A 14,843-nucleotide genomic window follows, 5' to 3' on the forward strand; every position below is an offset into this window, starting at 1 on the left:
CTCAGAGAGATAATGTGCCTCACTTATATTTAACACAGCATCTATGATGATATTGGGATGCAAATCTTTCCTAACTCCAACTCTTGTACTCTTTAAAACCATTAATTGAATTCATCTTTAAATATGTGGGAAATAAAATGTTTCTTACTGAATTTAAGAAGTTTTAGAAACAAAAAAGTAAAGAAATGCTTTTATATTAATACCAAAAGAAAAAACAGAGCTGATACTGATATTATAGTAACTATATCAATTTGGTACAAAATTCTATATCAATTTTATTATTTCATTTTCTCTCACACAACATAAGCCTTTCAAGGTGGTTTTCATCTATATTTGTATTTCCAGTGCCCAATATAGTGCCTTGCAATCAACAATGAAATAAACGGTAAATTGTATAAGTTCCTGTTTCATCCGCTCCCAAGAACACAGCTCAACTGGACTATTTTATCTTCCCTTTTCTCGCTTGTTCTCATCCATACCAACCTCCACACTCAGAATGGATGTCTCCTCTTATTTTCATTTTCAACATCATTCATGTTGAACTACTTCCTTTCTTTCAAGGCCTAATCACCTAAATTAGGCCTAATCATCTAAATCTAACCCTCCTCTTGTAGCCTTTCTATCTTTCCTTCCATGCCCAATTAATTGTTGGGAATCTCTTCCTCCAAACTGTTCAGAGATCTATACTTCTGTTTTACATTAACTTCTTTATTGTAACAGTTAATGTGTATTTTCTCTATTAGATTCTAAATACCTGAAGGGCTTGGAGTGTGCTTTATCTACAATGACTCATACACAGTAGACATTTAATAAGCATTTGTTGCAATAATTTGAAGTGAAGTAGTTTTGATAACTATGATGACATCAGAAGATATTCTTTACATTTTGGGCCTTCTCCATTAATGATTTATAGATATTCTTATTATAGAAACCAATGTTTATGCATGGGTAAATTTTGTGCTATCTAGTGACCCCAATTTCTGAGAGTATCCAGAAAGAAATTGAGAATTTAAAACAACCTTGAATTTATTTCACACAAATGTAGTTGATTTTTTTCATTATCAGCTTTTAATTTTTCATTTATACATTTAGAGACATTCTCCTTCCTTTAACATACTAAATTATTGACATTATAGGTCACTAGTTTAAAATAACAGCTGTCTTTTCTTTTAAATCAAAACTTCAGTTACTGCTCTGATTGAACCAGAGATCATGGTAACTTGGAATCAGGAACTCCCAGACTCTTCTTTAGATCAGTGATTTGCTTCCTTCAGAAGTTACTCCTAAAGTAGAAAACAAGGGTAATGTGACAGTATCTCCACCAAGATAATAATGTATCCTCACCAGGACAAAATATAGGGCAGAGGCCGGTTTCTCAATGAATTCAGTCATTCTCCTTGATCACTACAGAAAAGTTCTCCAGTTCAGGAGATAAAGAAATTGCATAAACCAGTGATATTAGGTGCTGGTTAACAACTGCTGTGGGTGGCTAACAATCCTTGCCATGTCGCATCCCTAGATCTATTAATATTATTCTTCCTCTTTGTGACCTAAGGGCTGGTCATTTCAGGTTGAGAAAGACGAGAGAAAATGGTAGTGGCGCTGGAGAGACTGAAAAGGTTCCAGTTAGTTAAACACATTCTTCCCACAGTCATTTACTTTTAGTAAAGTCATATGGTTTCCACCACTGAGCAAACTGTAGCACTTTCTTCCTCTGGTTATCAAAGTTCTCTCGGATTCCCTTCCTCCAAAGTCTTGGTTCTGCATCCAGCATACCACCAATAATTTCCTAATTTAATTGACAATAGAAAAAAAAGGCAATTTTATTTCTATTTGTGAAAAAAAAATGAGCAAAAAGTTAAGTGGTTCTCCATGCTAAAGCAACGTTTAAACAATAAAACAAGTAAAAAGTTGTGACTAAGGTGTTAACAGAAAGGCAGAGAAATTTAAATTGAGTCACTTATATTCTTAAATTCTTACTAATAGCTATAGAAACAAAGTGGTAAAAGGCATATATGTAGTTTATCATTGTATAAACTAATAAATTTTTTGAAAAACTGCAATAATTCTGAAACAATCTAGTTTCTTCATTTCCACTCCACTACTTTGTATACACTCAGGAACATAACTGCTTTGCTATAATCTCTTTAAGAGTAGGGATTAACCTCACTGCCTAGAGAACCTACCACAGTCCCTTGCATACCAAGTAGGAAAAGTCTCTATGTAGAAAAAAAACAAAAGTCTTTCATGATATACTTGTAATTTATATGGAAGAAGTTAGGCTAGAGGACTACATGGTTTGGTTAATCACTGAATCAAATGTTAATGGACTGAGGTCAATTAATAGTATGCTCACTAAATTTTCAGGTAATACAGAGATTGAGGAAATAGCCAATACTGGATGACAAAGTCAGAAGCCAAAAGAATCTAGACATGTTAAAAAACATTAGGCTGAATCTAATAAGTTGAAACTCAGTATGGATAAGTAAAAAATCTCATACTTGGGCACAAAGATTTTACAACTGTAAGACAGTAAGGACATGGTTAAATAATTATTCTGAAAAAAGATCTGGGAAGGTTTTAAAAGTGAAAGCTCAAAGAGTCAACTCTGTAATATGGCAGTCAGAAAAGCTAATGTAATCTTGAGGAAGTCATAATGTGACCTAAAAGGAGCAGAGCTTCTAGAAACAAAGAAGGGATAGTCCCATTGTACTTTGTCCTCACTATACTTTACTAAAAGTACTGTGTCAATTTGAGGTAACATAATTTGAATAGCCTTGAGTTCCTGTCCTATTAGAATTGAAAGTAGTGGCATGCTTAGTTGGGGAAAATATAACACTCAGGAAGGACAAAATAATTGTCTTTAAGTATATGCAGTGCTGTCATGTGTAGGTGGGCTTAGATTTGGTCCTTTGGGCTGCAAAGAAAAAAACAAGGAGCAATGGGAGGAAGTTGCAAAGAAGCAAATCTAGACTTGAATATCAGGGGAAAAAAATCTTCCTATTAATTAAGACTGGTGGCGCAGAGGATAGAGTCAGAATACTCACTTTCCTGACACTTACTCATACACTAACTATATGACCCTGGGCAAGTCACTTAACTGTTTGCCTCAGTTTCCTCACTTGTAAATGAGATGGAGAAGGAAATGGCAAACCACTTCAGTATCTTTGCCAAGAAAAACACCAAATAAGGTCATGAAGAGTTAGACAACAAAATACATGAAATGAATTGCCTCAAGAAGGAAATTCTCCTTTTGAAATTCTTCAAGCAGAGGCTTTAAGATGACTTGCTGAGACTATTATTATGAGGATTCTTTTCATTTATAGAATGACCAATGAAGTTTCTCCCAACTCTCAAATTCCATTCTATGATTCAAACACCCAGACTCTACCTTCCTCAGTCTATTCAACTCTCATGACCCCACCACTCCTCTATTCTACCTCAGTTACACATAATTATAATCATCCTCTTGATCTTGCTAATATCTCTAGTGTTCCACTTCAATGATCAAGAACTCTAACATCCTTTTGTCCAAGCATAATTTCCTACCACTTACTCTCTCCTATATTTTACTTCTCCCCCAAACCAATTCTTTGTGCTCACCAGGAACTATAATCTCCACTCCTCAATATTTTTCCTCTCCATTGGCAACAGTCTCCTCCCATATTGTTCTCATTTCCTTAGTGAACCAGCTCAATTCTGCAATATCATCTTCTCTTGAATACCTTGCTCCCTTATCCTAGTGCCACTTATTTATACCTTGCCAAATACCAACTCTCCCACTCGTGTGCCCCTGAACTTCTTACCCAAGGTCCTTAACTCATACTTTTAAAAAAAAGAAATCCACACTTTTTTCCTTAGAGTTTTGTCTTCTTCACTACCCCTTCATCTCAAACTCTTGGCATCCTCAACCATTTCATCTGATGCAGGGGTGGCTGTTCTTGCCTATACATATATTTCTTGTCTATTTTCATATACTCTTGTTCTCATTCCCTCCCACCTTCTTCAATATACTGCTCCCATTAAAATTCTACTACCAATGATTTAAGAGTCCCAGGAATAGCTGCTTCCTGCTCTACACCAAAAGCCACAGTCCAGAGGAACCTGGTAACTGCCTCAACTACTGAAGACCTAAAAAAAATAGTTCTTAACCACCTTTAATACTATCACATGGTTCAACATAAGAAATAGAAATTGTTTTATAAATGGAAATAACATTGGAAAGGATGAACTACCAACTGCTTTGCAGAAGAATTCTAAAAACTAATGTGCCTTTCCATCTGATTGGTAGCTCAAAATTTCTATATATGTTATCTTCCCAAAGTAGCAATGAACTACTTCAGAAAACTGAGGCACAGGGATTTGTGATTTGCTTACATCCACACAGATATTAACTATAAGAGGCAAGATTTGAAGGTTAAACTCTGACTGCAAAGCAAATGCTCTACATTCTTCAAACTATTATCTCAGCAGTACCAATAAATGATTATCATATGAGGTCTGATTTCTTGCCAACCACCTCAAAACACACACATCACATACTTCTATTTATTAGAAAGCAATGGTTAGTGTTGTTTTTTAATCCATACCTTCTGTCTTAATATCAGTTCTAAGATAGAAAAGCAGCAAGGGCTAGTGGGATTAAATGATTTGCCTACAATCCCAAAGCTAGGAAGTGACTGAGGCCATATTTGAACCCTGATCCTCTCAACTCTAGCTCTGGCACTCTATATAGTTACTGTGAATAGCAGGCTAAAAGGAGTCCTTTAGAGTGCCAAGATAAGGAAGGGATCATGAGCTGGTACTTTAGTTACATGGAGTAACTTCAATTATGAAAAAAAAATTTAACTTTAAAAAATGTTGCATTAATAAAATGTTATAATAAAACAATTTGGTTTAGCAGCCATACTCTCAAACTAATGTATTTTCTAAAAGATAAATAAATATTCTATTCTTCACCACTGTGAAGTTTATTTGAAAATATATTCATAATGTTTTACAAATTGTCATTATAAAATTCCTTCCAAAACTATTATTTATATCATATTGGAAATTTTATTATTTCTAGTAAATTCTGATTTTTTAAAAACAAAACACTCCTTACTCTCTCCCCAAACCAAAAGAGCTTACATATAAATATGTTCTGATACATTATATCAAGGTTTCTTCTATTAGAGGAGCCCTTAAGAGATAAATAACAATAAGGAGGAAAAAGCTGGCAGCTTGAGTTTCAAGTCTTCCTTCCCATCTGGCTTCTGCATCTTAACCTACCAGATAATATTGACAATACGAGAGCCCTGAGAAAGACAAGCAAAGGTCCTTTAATACAAAGTGATTATTAGCAGGTAAGTCAGAGGTAAGTGGAACTTAGGTATTCTAATTTTCAAGTTAATATTTGTACAATAAGTATAACTGGCTGAAATACCTTTCAAAAAAAGAGGTTGCTTAAGTGTACATTTCTGAAAACTCTTTGTATGTGTGTTCATACCTTTCCAAAGTAATGAGGAAACTTCTGCTGGTCTTCAATGACATGGGCAAAGCCTCCTTGAAGGCCAAAGTCCACAGAGAAGTAAGGCAAGCCTCTGGGTACCTAAATACAAAAAAGAGCATTTGTTGAAAATGGACACTGATTCAAGAAGGATAAAGAACTTGAAGAAGTCACCTAATTGCTCACCTGGATATATGGCAAATTCCCCTTCCCATCTCACAACCTCCCACTTTTGTCTCCAAAGACAACTCTCTATAACTCCCTTAAATATCTCCAGAGAAAGAGATTCAGAAACCTAACTTTCTGCATAAGCCAAAGTCAACCTATTACTGGGACCTGCTATTTGAATCTGTAACTGCTATACTTGAAGTTAATTCCTTCTGATTTTATTCTCCATAAGAAGCCTGGAAGATGAAATGAATCACTAATCTTTTCACCTACTTACTATTTTCTCAAATTATAAAAGGCCACTGGGAAATAATATCAATATTCTATTCAAAATGTATGAGCCCAGGGATCATGAATTTAGAGCTTGAAGATATACAAGATATACCTTACAGATCTTTTAGTTCACACACTCCTCTTCATTTTACTGGCTTGGGGTTTTTGAAACTCTTGTGTCTTGGATCCAAGGCACAAGAGGAATAAGGGCTAGGCACCTGGGGTTAAGTGACTTACCCAGGGTCACACAGCCAGGAAATATCTGAGGTTATGTCTGAGGTTATAACTGAACACAGGACTTCTTGTCTCTAGGTTTGGCTCTCAACCCACTGAGCCACCTAGCTGCCCCCCCTTTATTTTACTGTTGAGGAAACTTAAGACCCAAAAAGTTAAATAGTTTTCTCAAAGTGGTAAATAGTGGTTGAGTCATGATTCAAGCTGGATCCAGAATTAAGTGAGCAGAAAAGAGTAAACTCAATTGTATTTGGTAAATTATATAGTGCTTTCCATAATCCCAAGCTATTCAGCAAAAGAACATTTTTAATTCTTCTTAACATTAATATCCTTCTGATGATTCTATATAGCTGCAAATAACAGCACACCAAAATCTCTGAAGAATCAAAATTGCCAGTGAACCAAAGGACAATAGAAAGGCACATGATAAGCATAAGTAGGCTTTTGGAATATTAATAATAACATGCACCAGAAGTAGCATTAAATATACCTTTTAATAAGTTTATAATCAGAAAAGATGGGACTGGTCATAATACGAGTGAGAAACAATAGGCTGAAAGCCTGAAAGCTTAACTGATACTATTGGAATATTAAAAGATACAAAGAAAGGCCTTCAACTTCTTGGTTTCGGTGGAAGATTTACAGGATTTCATGGACAAAAAACACAGAATGAGATGGTATGGATGATTAGTGATCAGTATTACTAGAGGGTATATATATATATACATATCCATGATGATGAGGTGAAAATTAAAATATTTCTTATAGACTAAAAAAGCAAATAATGATGGATTACCACCATTTCAACTATCCTGTGCTGATTTTCTATAGCTATTATTTTGTGCTGATTTCCAGATGAAGCTAAATCTTCCCTAAAGAGTTACTCTCTGGATTTTTTAAATCAGTTATTGAATGTTCTGTTCAAGTAGAGCCGCTATAGAACCAGAATAAAATGTCTACTCTAGACTCTGAGGCAGTGAACAGTCAATTATCTTGACATCACTATTCACAGAAATCACAAGCAAAATGAGAGTAAGTAACCTAAGTCACTATTCTTGCCTCCATTTCTTACACTTTATTGAAAAAAAGACCAAAGTTTTAAAGACAAGGATTCAAGTTCATAAAAGAACAACATAAAAAAACCTAAGAAATTTTTCTGCTTATACATCATGTTATGACTAACATGAGTTGTTCCTACATCTTAGAAATTACAGAACAGACCAAGAATCAACTCAATGAGAAGAAAAGAATCTTATCTATAGCCAATGTAGTAGACACAATACCCTGTGGAATCCAAAAGGACATAAAGCTTTAGAAAGAAGTATAAATAAGGTTCTTGTCCAACATTAAGCTAACGAAGTGAAAATAATATTAGAATAAGTCAAGACTGTAACACTTCATGCTCAGATACACTTTAATCATTTAGATAGACATTGGAAACTTGTCAAGCTAAAAACTGTCCTCCTTTAGAATTATTCCTACATTCGAGTTTTCATGATCCCATCCACAGACATTAAAAATTCAAAAGCAAGAAGACTTAAAGAGACCATCTGGTTCAATTCCCTATCTAGGACTATGCCCAAAGTATGACCAATAGAAGATATTGGACATTATGGTAAAGACTACTGTTATCACCAGTAAAAATCTTTGAAAACAGAACTTTTAACTTACACCCTTAAAGTGAAGGAAATATTTTAATTTTTTAATTGATTTTTCAACCATTTTTAACTAAGCTTTTATCATCACAACATTGGCCATTGGTTCCAGATAACTGATGTCTCAGCCATGGCAAGACATGAAAATAATTTATTAAAGGTGTGAAAGAATTATAATTTGTGTCAGTAGAAAGAATATCCAAAAGATTAAATCAGAAATCTTTTAAAATAGTAATTAATATCAATTGTATAAGATCTGAATGTCTACTTAATTTCAGCATCTTCCCAGACTTCATGTTCATTTAAAAATACTAGTTGCCTCATTTTCCCCAAAAGTTAATACTAATAGCAAAGAAATTTTATTATAAAAATTACAAACATTTTAAAATGTACATTTTAAAATATTTGCTAATGTTACACAAGCCTTTCTGAAATTTGTGATAATTACCAATAATAGCACAAATCTTTGACATATTGCTATTTCCTCTCCCTCAATGAGCAACGAGTTCATTCTTATCAGGCAGAATGCTCAAGGAAAAACATTCTAGTCATATTAGGAGTACTTTGGAGAAAATAAGCCAAATTTCTATGAGCATTTCTATGCATCTGATTTGTTTTTGGAGAAATGAAAGGGAATATGGCAATAATAATTAATGTTAAGTGAACTAAGCTGTAAGGTGGTCCTCAACTTATGAGTGTATTTTGATTGCAAAATTCATTTAACTTCAACTGTTTAGAGCACAAAATATTTTCCCATGGAAAAAAGCATCATATAAGGTGATTAAATTCCCAGACCAACTCAAAAAAGCCTAATTTGTTCATAATGTACTTTTAACTATACTACTACTAAACCTAGTTATCTTTTAACATATGGGGAAATATATTAGATGTAAATCTCTCCAATACTGTCCCAGAAGTGAGAAGTCAACTATTTCCTCAGCTCTTTCCCATCTATTATAAATGGTTCCACCAGGAAAAAGGGACAGAGAATAGCATTCCATGAATGAGTTCTGGTAGCAATATTTGAATGGTAGGGCCCAGGTATCCAGATATCTAAAGTGCTAGTGAACCAGATTAAACTGTAATTGGGAAATATTTAACAAAATAAATAAAAATGCAAGACAATATAGAAAATGTTAATCTGTAGTTTTTTAAATTAATCTGTGTAAAACTTGCAAGGATCCATTTCTATTTGAGCTTGATCCCAATGGTCAAACTTGGTAATCTCTTCAACTCTCAAGAATTCAATTATCTCTTTATATGCTGATGATTCTCGAGTCCACTTACCAAGCCCTAACCTCTCTATTGACCTCATGTGTCAGCATATTAAATTCAAGACATTTAAAACTGACTCATTGAATCTCATTATCTTCAATGCCTCCAAACATCTCTATTATTGTCAAGGGCACCATTCCCAGTCTCCTAATTTCACAGCCTAAGTGCCACCCTGGAATCCTCACTGGAGTTTATTTAAATATGAGAGAGAGGTGGTTAGACCTGTACTTTAGGACAGTCACTTTGACAGCTGATATTCAATATAAGGAATTTATGCAAATATGCATTCACTAGCAGATAAATTTTCAAAGGACATTAAACAGTTGTCAAAAGAATTACAAACTATTAACAATATAAAACCTGTGCCAAATCACTGTTAAAATAACTCTGATGAACACCCAACAAGGATAAAAAAAGACAGAAATAGTGAATGTTGGAGGGAATGCAAAAAGACAAGCATACTAATACCTGAGGTTGTTAGAGAACTGGTCTAACCATTCTGGACTTGAAAGTATGTAGGAGGGAAACGTGGTAAAAATATCGAAAGATCTCACTGCTAAGTATAGACCCAAGGATGTCAAAGACAAAAAAAAGTTCCAGATATATCAAGTGCTAATAGCAGCAATACTTAAAGAAACAAAAACCAGGAAACATACTATCTATTAATTGCGGAAAAGTAAAACAAGCTGTAGTATATCAATGTAATGAAATGTTATTTTGGCTCTAAACAACAACAAATATAAGGAATACAGAGAAAAATGTGAAGACTTCAAGGAGGGGGCAGCTGGGTAGCTCAGTGGATTGAGAGTCGGGCCTAGAGATGGGAGGTCGTAGGTTCAAATCCGGCCTCAGACACTTCCCAGCTGTGTGACCCTGGGCAAGTCACTTGACCCCCATTGCCTACCCTTACCACTCTTCCACCTAGGAGCCAATACACAGAAGTTTAAAAAAAAGGGTTTAAAAAAAAAAGACTTAAAAGGAACCAATGTAGAATAAAATATGCAGAACCAGGAAAAGAACATATTTAATAACAATATAAATGGGAAAAAAGATTAGAATGAAACCAAATGTTATTTTATTGTTGTAATTAAGTTTAGAGAGATAAGAAAAACACAAATTAGATGGAGGACTATAGGTATGGAATATCAGACACTCTGTCAGATATAGCTTATATATTATATATTTTTTTAATTTTGCTGAATTTTCAAAATTATCTATTATGAAGGAAGAACCACGGGATAGGGAGCAGAGAAGAGTATATATGGAACTGAATGTTATTTAAAAGGCACCATACATCAATAAACTTTTTCTTTCTACTTTATTAAGAGATAGTCCCAAAGGCAAAAAATTAATCTGGGTCTGAAACAATAGGGAAGGAAATATGATACGAAAGAAAGAGTACATGACATATAATCATAAAACTTGAATTTTAATTCCAGCTCTATTATTTTCTAGATATGCAACCCAAGGCAAGTCATGTTATGAAATAAGTGGGTAAACTTGGTTAAGGGAGGGATAAAGGTGATGAGGTGATTGGAGGAGGAATGAAGGGGATAGCTGAGTGTAGGGATGAATGAGGTAGGTGGTATATAGGAAGGTAAGGGAATGGATGGGAGTATAGGAAGACAGCTCAAACAGGCTTATTCACTGAAGGCTGGAGACAGAGAATACTGAGGAAATAGGCTGGGTTCTTCAGGCAGGGAAGATATCTCTGAGATACAAAAGGATTTGGGTCATTCAGAAATATTTTAAATCTGGCTGTAGGGCTTCTCTTGTTAATTTCTAAAATCCCTTGAGGGAGGAGTCAAACGGCTCTTCCCTGCCAGTGAAACAGATGGCTGTAGGAAGTCTCCGATAGGTACTTCCTGCCAAGATGGATGCCTGCGGTTCCCTCAAAAAAATAAAAGAAAATAATTCCTTCCCTCTTCAGCTCTTGTCTTAATCTTCAATACAATGGTTCACCAGAGGCTTTGAGTAGGTAACAAAGGGGATTTATTAATGTCAGGGATAATCAGAAGGAGAGAGGGATTTGGGTTTTGTAACAGCCACTAGGGAGAAAGCTGATGGTGGGGGAAGGGTCACAGGAGGGGTTAGACTGAGAGAGGCCAGCTCTCCCAGTCAAGAAGGTGTGACTGTCTTTTGAAATAAAGTATTTATCAAATCACTAAATTAGGGGTGGCTTGTTTTAGGATGCCCTACTTGCCTACAGAAATTAAACCCACCATGTCCAACCACCAGACCTACCCTTCCTCCCAGGGCCCAAAGGGAAATTCAGAGAAAAGAGCAGGGATGTAATATGGAGAGGTCAGAGAGAGGTCCAGAGAGATCAGCTAGGTCCAAATGTCCCCAAAGACAGAAACACAGGCCAAGCCAGAGCCAAAAACAAAGCCAACAGGCAAAGGCAAAGCCAAAGCCAGAAGGCAAAAGCCCGTCAGATGGAACTTCAGCCCTATTTATAGCCTCAGGCTCCAACTGCTTTTCTGAAAATTTTAAAACCCTAACTGCCAGGGCTGCTTACTGTTGAACTTGCAAGAGCCCAAGGTTTCTGCTAGCAACCCTGCATTACAGTCACTTGTCAGTTTCCTCCTCTATAAAAAGAAAATGGTTAGGATGAGATGACCACAAAATTCCTTTCATCTGAGAATGGGCCTTTAACCTACTAATATGTGCAGGATATTTTATGAATTAGCTGGTTCTACCACCAAGATAGGGATTGGTGCAGTGGGTTAGGCGCCCCCAACACTATATTGAAGAGTTGTAATGCTTTAGAATTTTATGATATCTAGAAACTACTACTAAGAAATAAGGCAGATACTTACAGACTTTCGGATGTCTCTTGAAGATAGGTCAATTAATTTTTTGTTCATGGACCACTCTTCATCTGATTCCATTATAGCTTTCTAAGAAAAATTATTTTGTAATTTGAGATAATGATATAGAAACAAAGATAAGAAGGCAGTTTAAAGTGAAATAATGTCAACTAGCAAATAAGACAGATTATGCATGATATATTAGTATTCTGAATGCTTAAGTCTTATTTTACTTGAAACTATTATGTTATATGGTGCAAACATTTTAAAAATAAGAACTTAGTGTATTCCGTTTATTTCTTAACTTTTATATTAACACCAGTCCAACTTTTCATAAAATAATTATCATTAATAAGAATTTTCAATTTAATGTTAAACATAAAAGGCCACATTGTATGTAACTGCATAACTGTGTTCAGAGAAATCTCTATTCGTATAAATGCATTCATTAATTCAATTACTAATTTTTCAAATATTTGAACATTTAACTTATAAACCTTTTGGTACTTGAAGCTACATGCCTATTCCTGCATATATAGTAAAGGTAGAAAATTAAAAGGGCAATACAAAACATTCAGGAATGTAAGTCTTGCATTTCCTTTGTCAACAAGTTTATAAATCATTTGATGATATACAAATATCTGATAGAGAGTATGACAAAACTAAATTATTTCGATTCCCAATGTGTAGTTATACCCTTATTAAAACTGAATATATCTCAACTTGAAATCTTGACACGAGATAGCATGGGGCAATGGAAAAAAAAACACTGGTTTTGGAGTCAAAGGACAAGGATTTGACATTAGCTCTGCTCCTTCCTATTTGTAATATCTGTGTAAATTACTTAACATTTCTGGATTCAGTTTCCTCATCTATAAGATAAGGGAGCTGAATTAAAAGACCTCTGAAGAAACTTCAATTTCTATATCTTTGTTCTTAATGAAGATTAAAAGAGTACAATTTAATTCCATAAAATCACTGTATTTCTCTGTATCAAGGGAATGTATTTAAAACATGTTCTAAAAGCTCTTTGATTTAACATTATAACTGATTAAGCTAGGCACTTAGTCAACCAATTACAAGTATGAGTATCTGAGCTGGCCCTGTAACTAATTTTCTTTGTTGCCCCAGGAAAATTAATCTCTAGAACTAAGTTTCCTTCTCTCTATTCAAATGTTAATATACTAGAATATCTCTAGGTTGTTTCAAGCTCTAATATTTTATTTTTTGAAATACAAACATTTTCTCAAAAGCAAGTAATACTATCTCTAGTGATCAAAAAAACTACTTAGTGGAGAAGAGAGAGTAGCATATAATCTTAACAAGAAATTATATCAGGCAATTTAACTGAATTAGCATTTACTGTCTGTTAGACCCTGGATCAAAGAGGAAATTAGTTATAAGAGTCATTGAAGTCTAATGAATCACCAAATGGATCATCATAGAAATCATAAAATAAAACTCAATAATTCTTATACACTATCACTTGATATTTAAAAAAATAAATGGCATTTTTATTAGTTGAAAGTTGAATATTAAATATTTTCATTAGTTATACGAAGTCCCAGTGACCTAGTACACAGAGTGCTAATATGTCACCTGGTCTCTTTTAATAGCCTAAAAATACCGTAAAACAAAAGAATACTTCACTTTTTTAAATCATGCCATTTTCAGGAAAAGGTCAAATTTTTTAAACTAGTCCTTTGTTTGCCTATTTCATTGCCTAAAAAATATCTTTATTAGAATCTGTCATTGAATTTCAAATTCCATGCTGTCTGAAAACATTTCACTCTATTCAATTCCATGTTTCCTCATCAATTTAGAAAACATACTTGTATAATATATTAATATTTTCTGTATTGTTTGATGTTTGGACAATTGGTTCAGAACGTAAGGTCACTGGAACTTTTAAAAATTCAGTATGGCACCAAACTCAGCAGCATAAACAGAAGGATATTTTTAAAAAAGGTGTTCAGGGGTTTTTATGATAGTGACAATTTAATAAGCTAATCACTATCATTTCATAATAGTCCAAAAATATATGCCAAAATTTAAAGATATAATTTCTCTTGTCAAGAACGACCACGAAAGTCTACATACTGAAAAGTTACTACCATAATTCACCCTGCCATTTGCAATTAGTATTGTTACTGTTGCTTTCTGTAGTAAATTATTGATGCTCAAGAGTTATGTCCACAAGTTTTACTTGAGAATATTCTAAAGTAAAATCTTAGTTCTAAGTGAAGAATGAAAAATGAAACTTTTATACTATTGCTACTAAGAGATCAGTATAACTTAATATGAAAAAAGTTGTAACTTGTGGCAAATTTCCAGAAAGTAACTTGTTTATTATGCTGGATCTCATTTAATTAACAATATTATAACAATGTGAAATAAATGTGATGAACATATAAGAAAAAATGAGAAATAGGATCCAAATAACTATAATTCTAATAAGGTGTTAAACGGGGAATGGAAGTGTTTGAAAATTTATCTTTAAATACCTTAAAGTAGATAGGAGCCATATCTCCTACTTCCTTTGGAAGAGGAATACACTCATAAACCATGTGATAGCGTTTGTTCATACTCATATTTGTTTCTAAAAAGATGCAGTCTAGTTCTTTATCTTCAAACATTTTTACCAGTGCCTTTCTGAAACTCTGAAAAGAAGATGGATATAAATAAAACATATGAATTCCACTGAAAAATATGAAATAGTCAAAACAAATTTCTCATTATCACCAAAAGGAGTAAGTAGGCCATGCCTATCATGATCGATCAATAAATGCAGAATATAAAGAAAATGGAATGACTATTATAAAATAATGCAAAGCAAAACAAAAAAATAATCTCAGAACAGAAAAAAGAGTACATAGTGAAGAGAAATTAACAAAGAATCCTGATAAAGACTTAAAGACAATAATTGGACTTATACTATTA

General features: G+C 33.9%; 1 protein-coding gene across 1 annotated transcript in view; it reads right to left on the reverse strand.

Annotated features, from left to right (window-relative positions):
- Positions 1-1,003: 1,003 nt before the first annotated feature.
- The window catches only part of CWF19L2 (CWF19 like cell cycle control factor 2), a 162,587-nt gene continuing 148,747 nt past the window's right edge, over positions 1,004-14,843 (reverse strand). Inside the window, exons 17-20 of the mRNA XM_044669061.1 lie at positions 14,408-14,563; positions 11,913-11,993; positions 5,489-5,590; positions 1,004-1,789 (exon numbers count right to left, since the gene is read on the reverse strand). Of these exons, the coding sequence (XP_044524996.1) occupies positions 1,652-1,789; positions 5,489-5,590; positions 11,913-11,993; positions 14,408-14,563 (477 nt within the window). The 3' untranslated portion in view covers positions 1,004-1,651. The remainder of the gene's footprint in view (positions 1,790-5,488; positions 5,591-11,912; positions 11,994-14,407; positions 14,564-14,843) is intronic.

This window comes from Gracilinanus agilis, chromosome 3, assembly GCF_016433145.1.
Source record: "Gracilinanus agilis isolate LMUSP501 chromosome 3, AgileGrace, whole genome shotgun sequence".
Classification (NCBI taxonomy): domain Eukaryota; kingdom Metazoa; phylum Chordata; class Mammalia; order Didelphimorphia; family Didelphidae; genus Gracilinanus; species Gracilinanus agilis.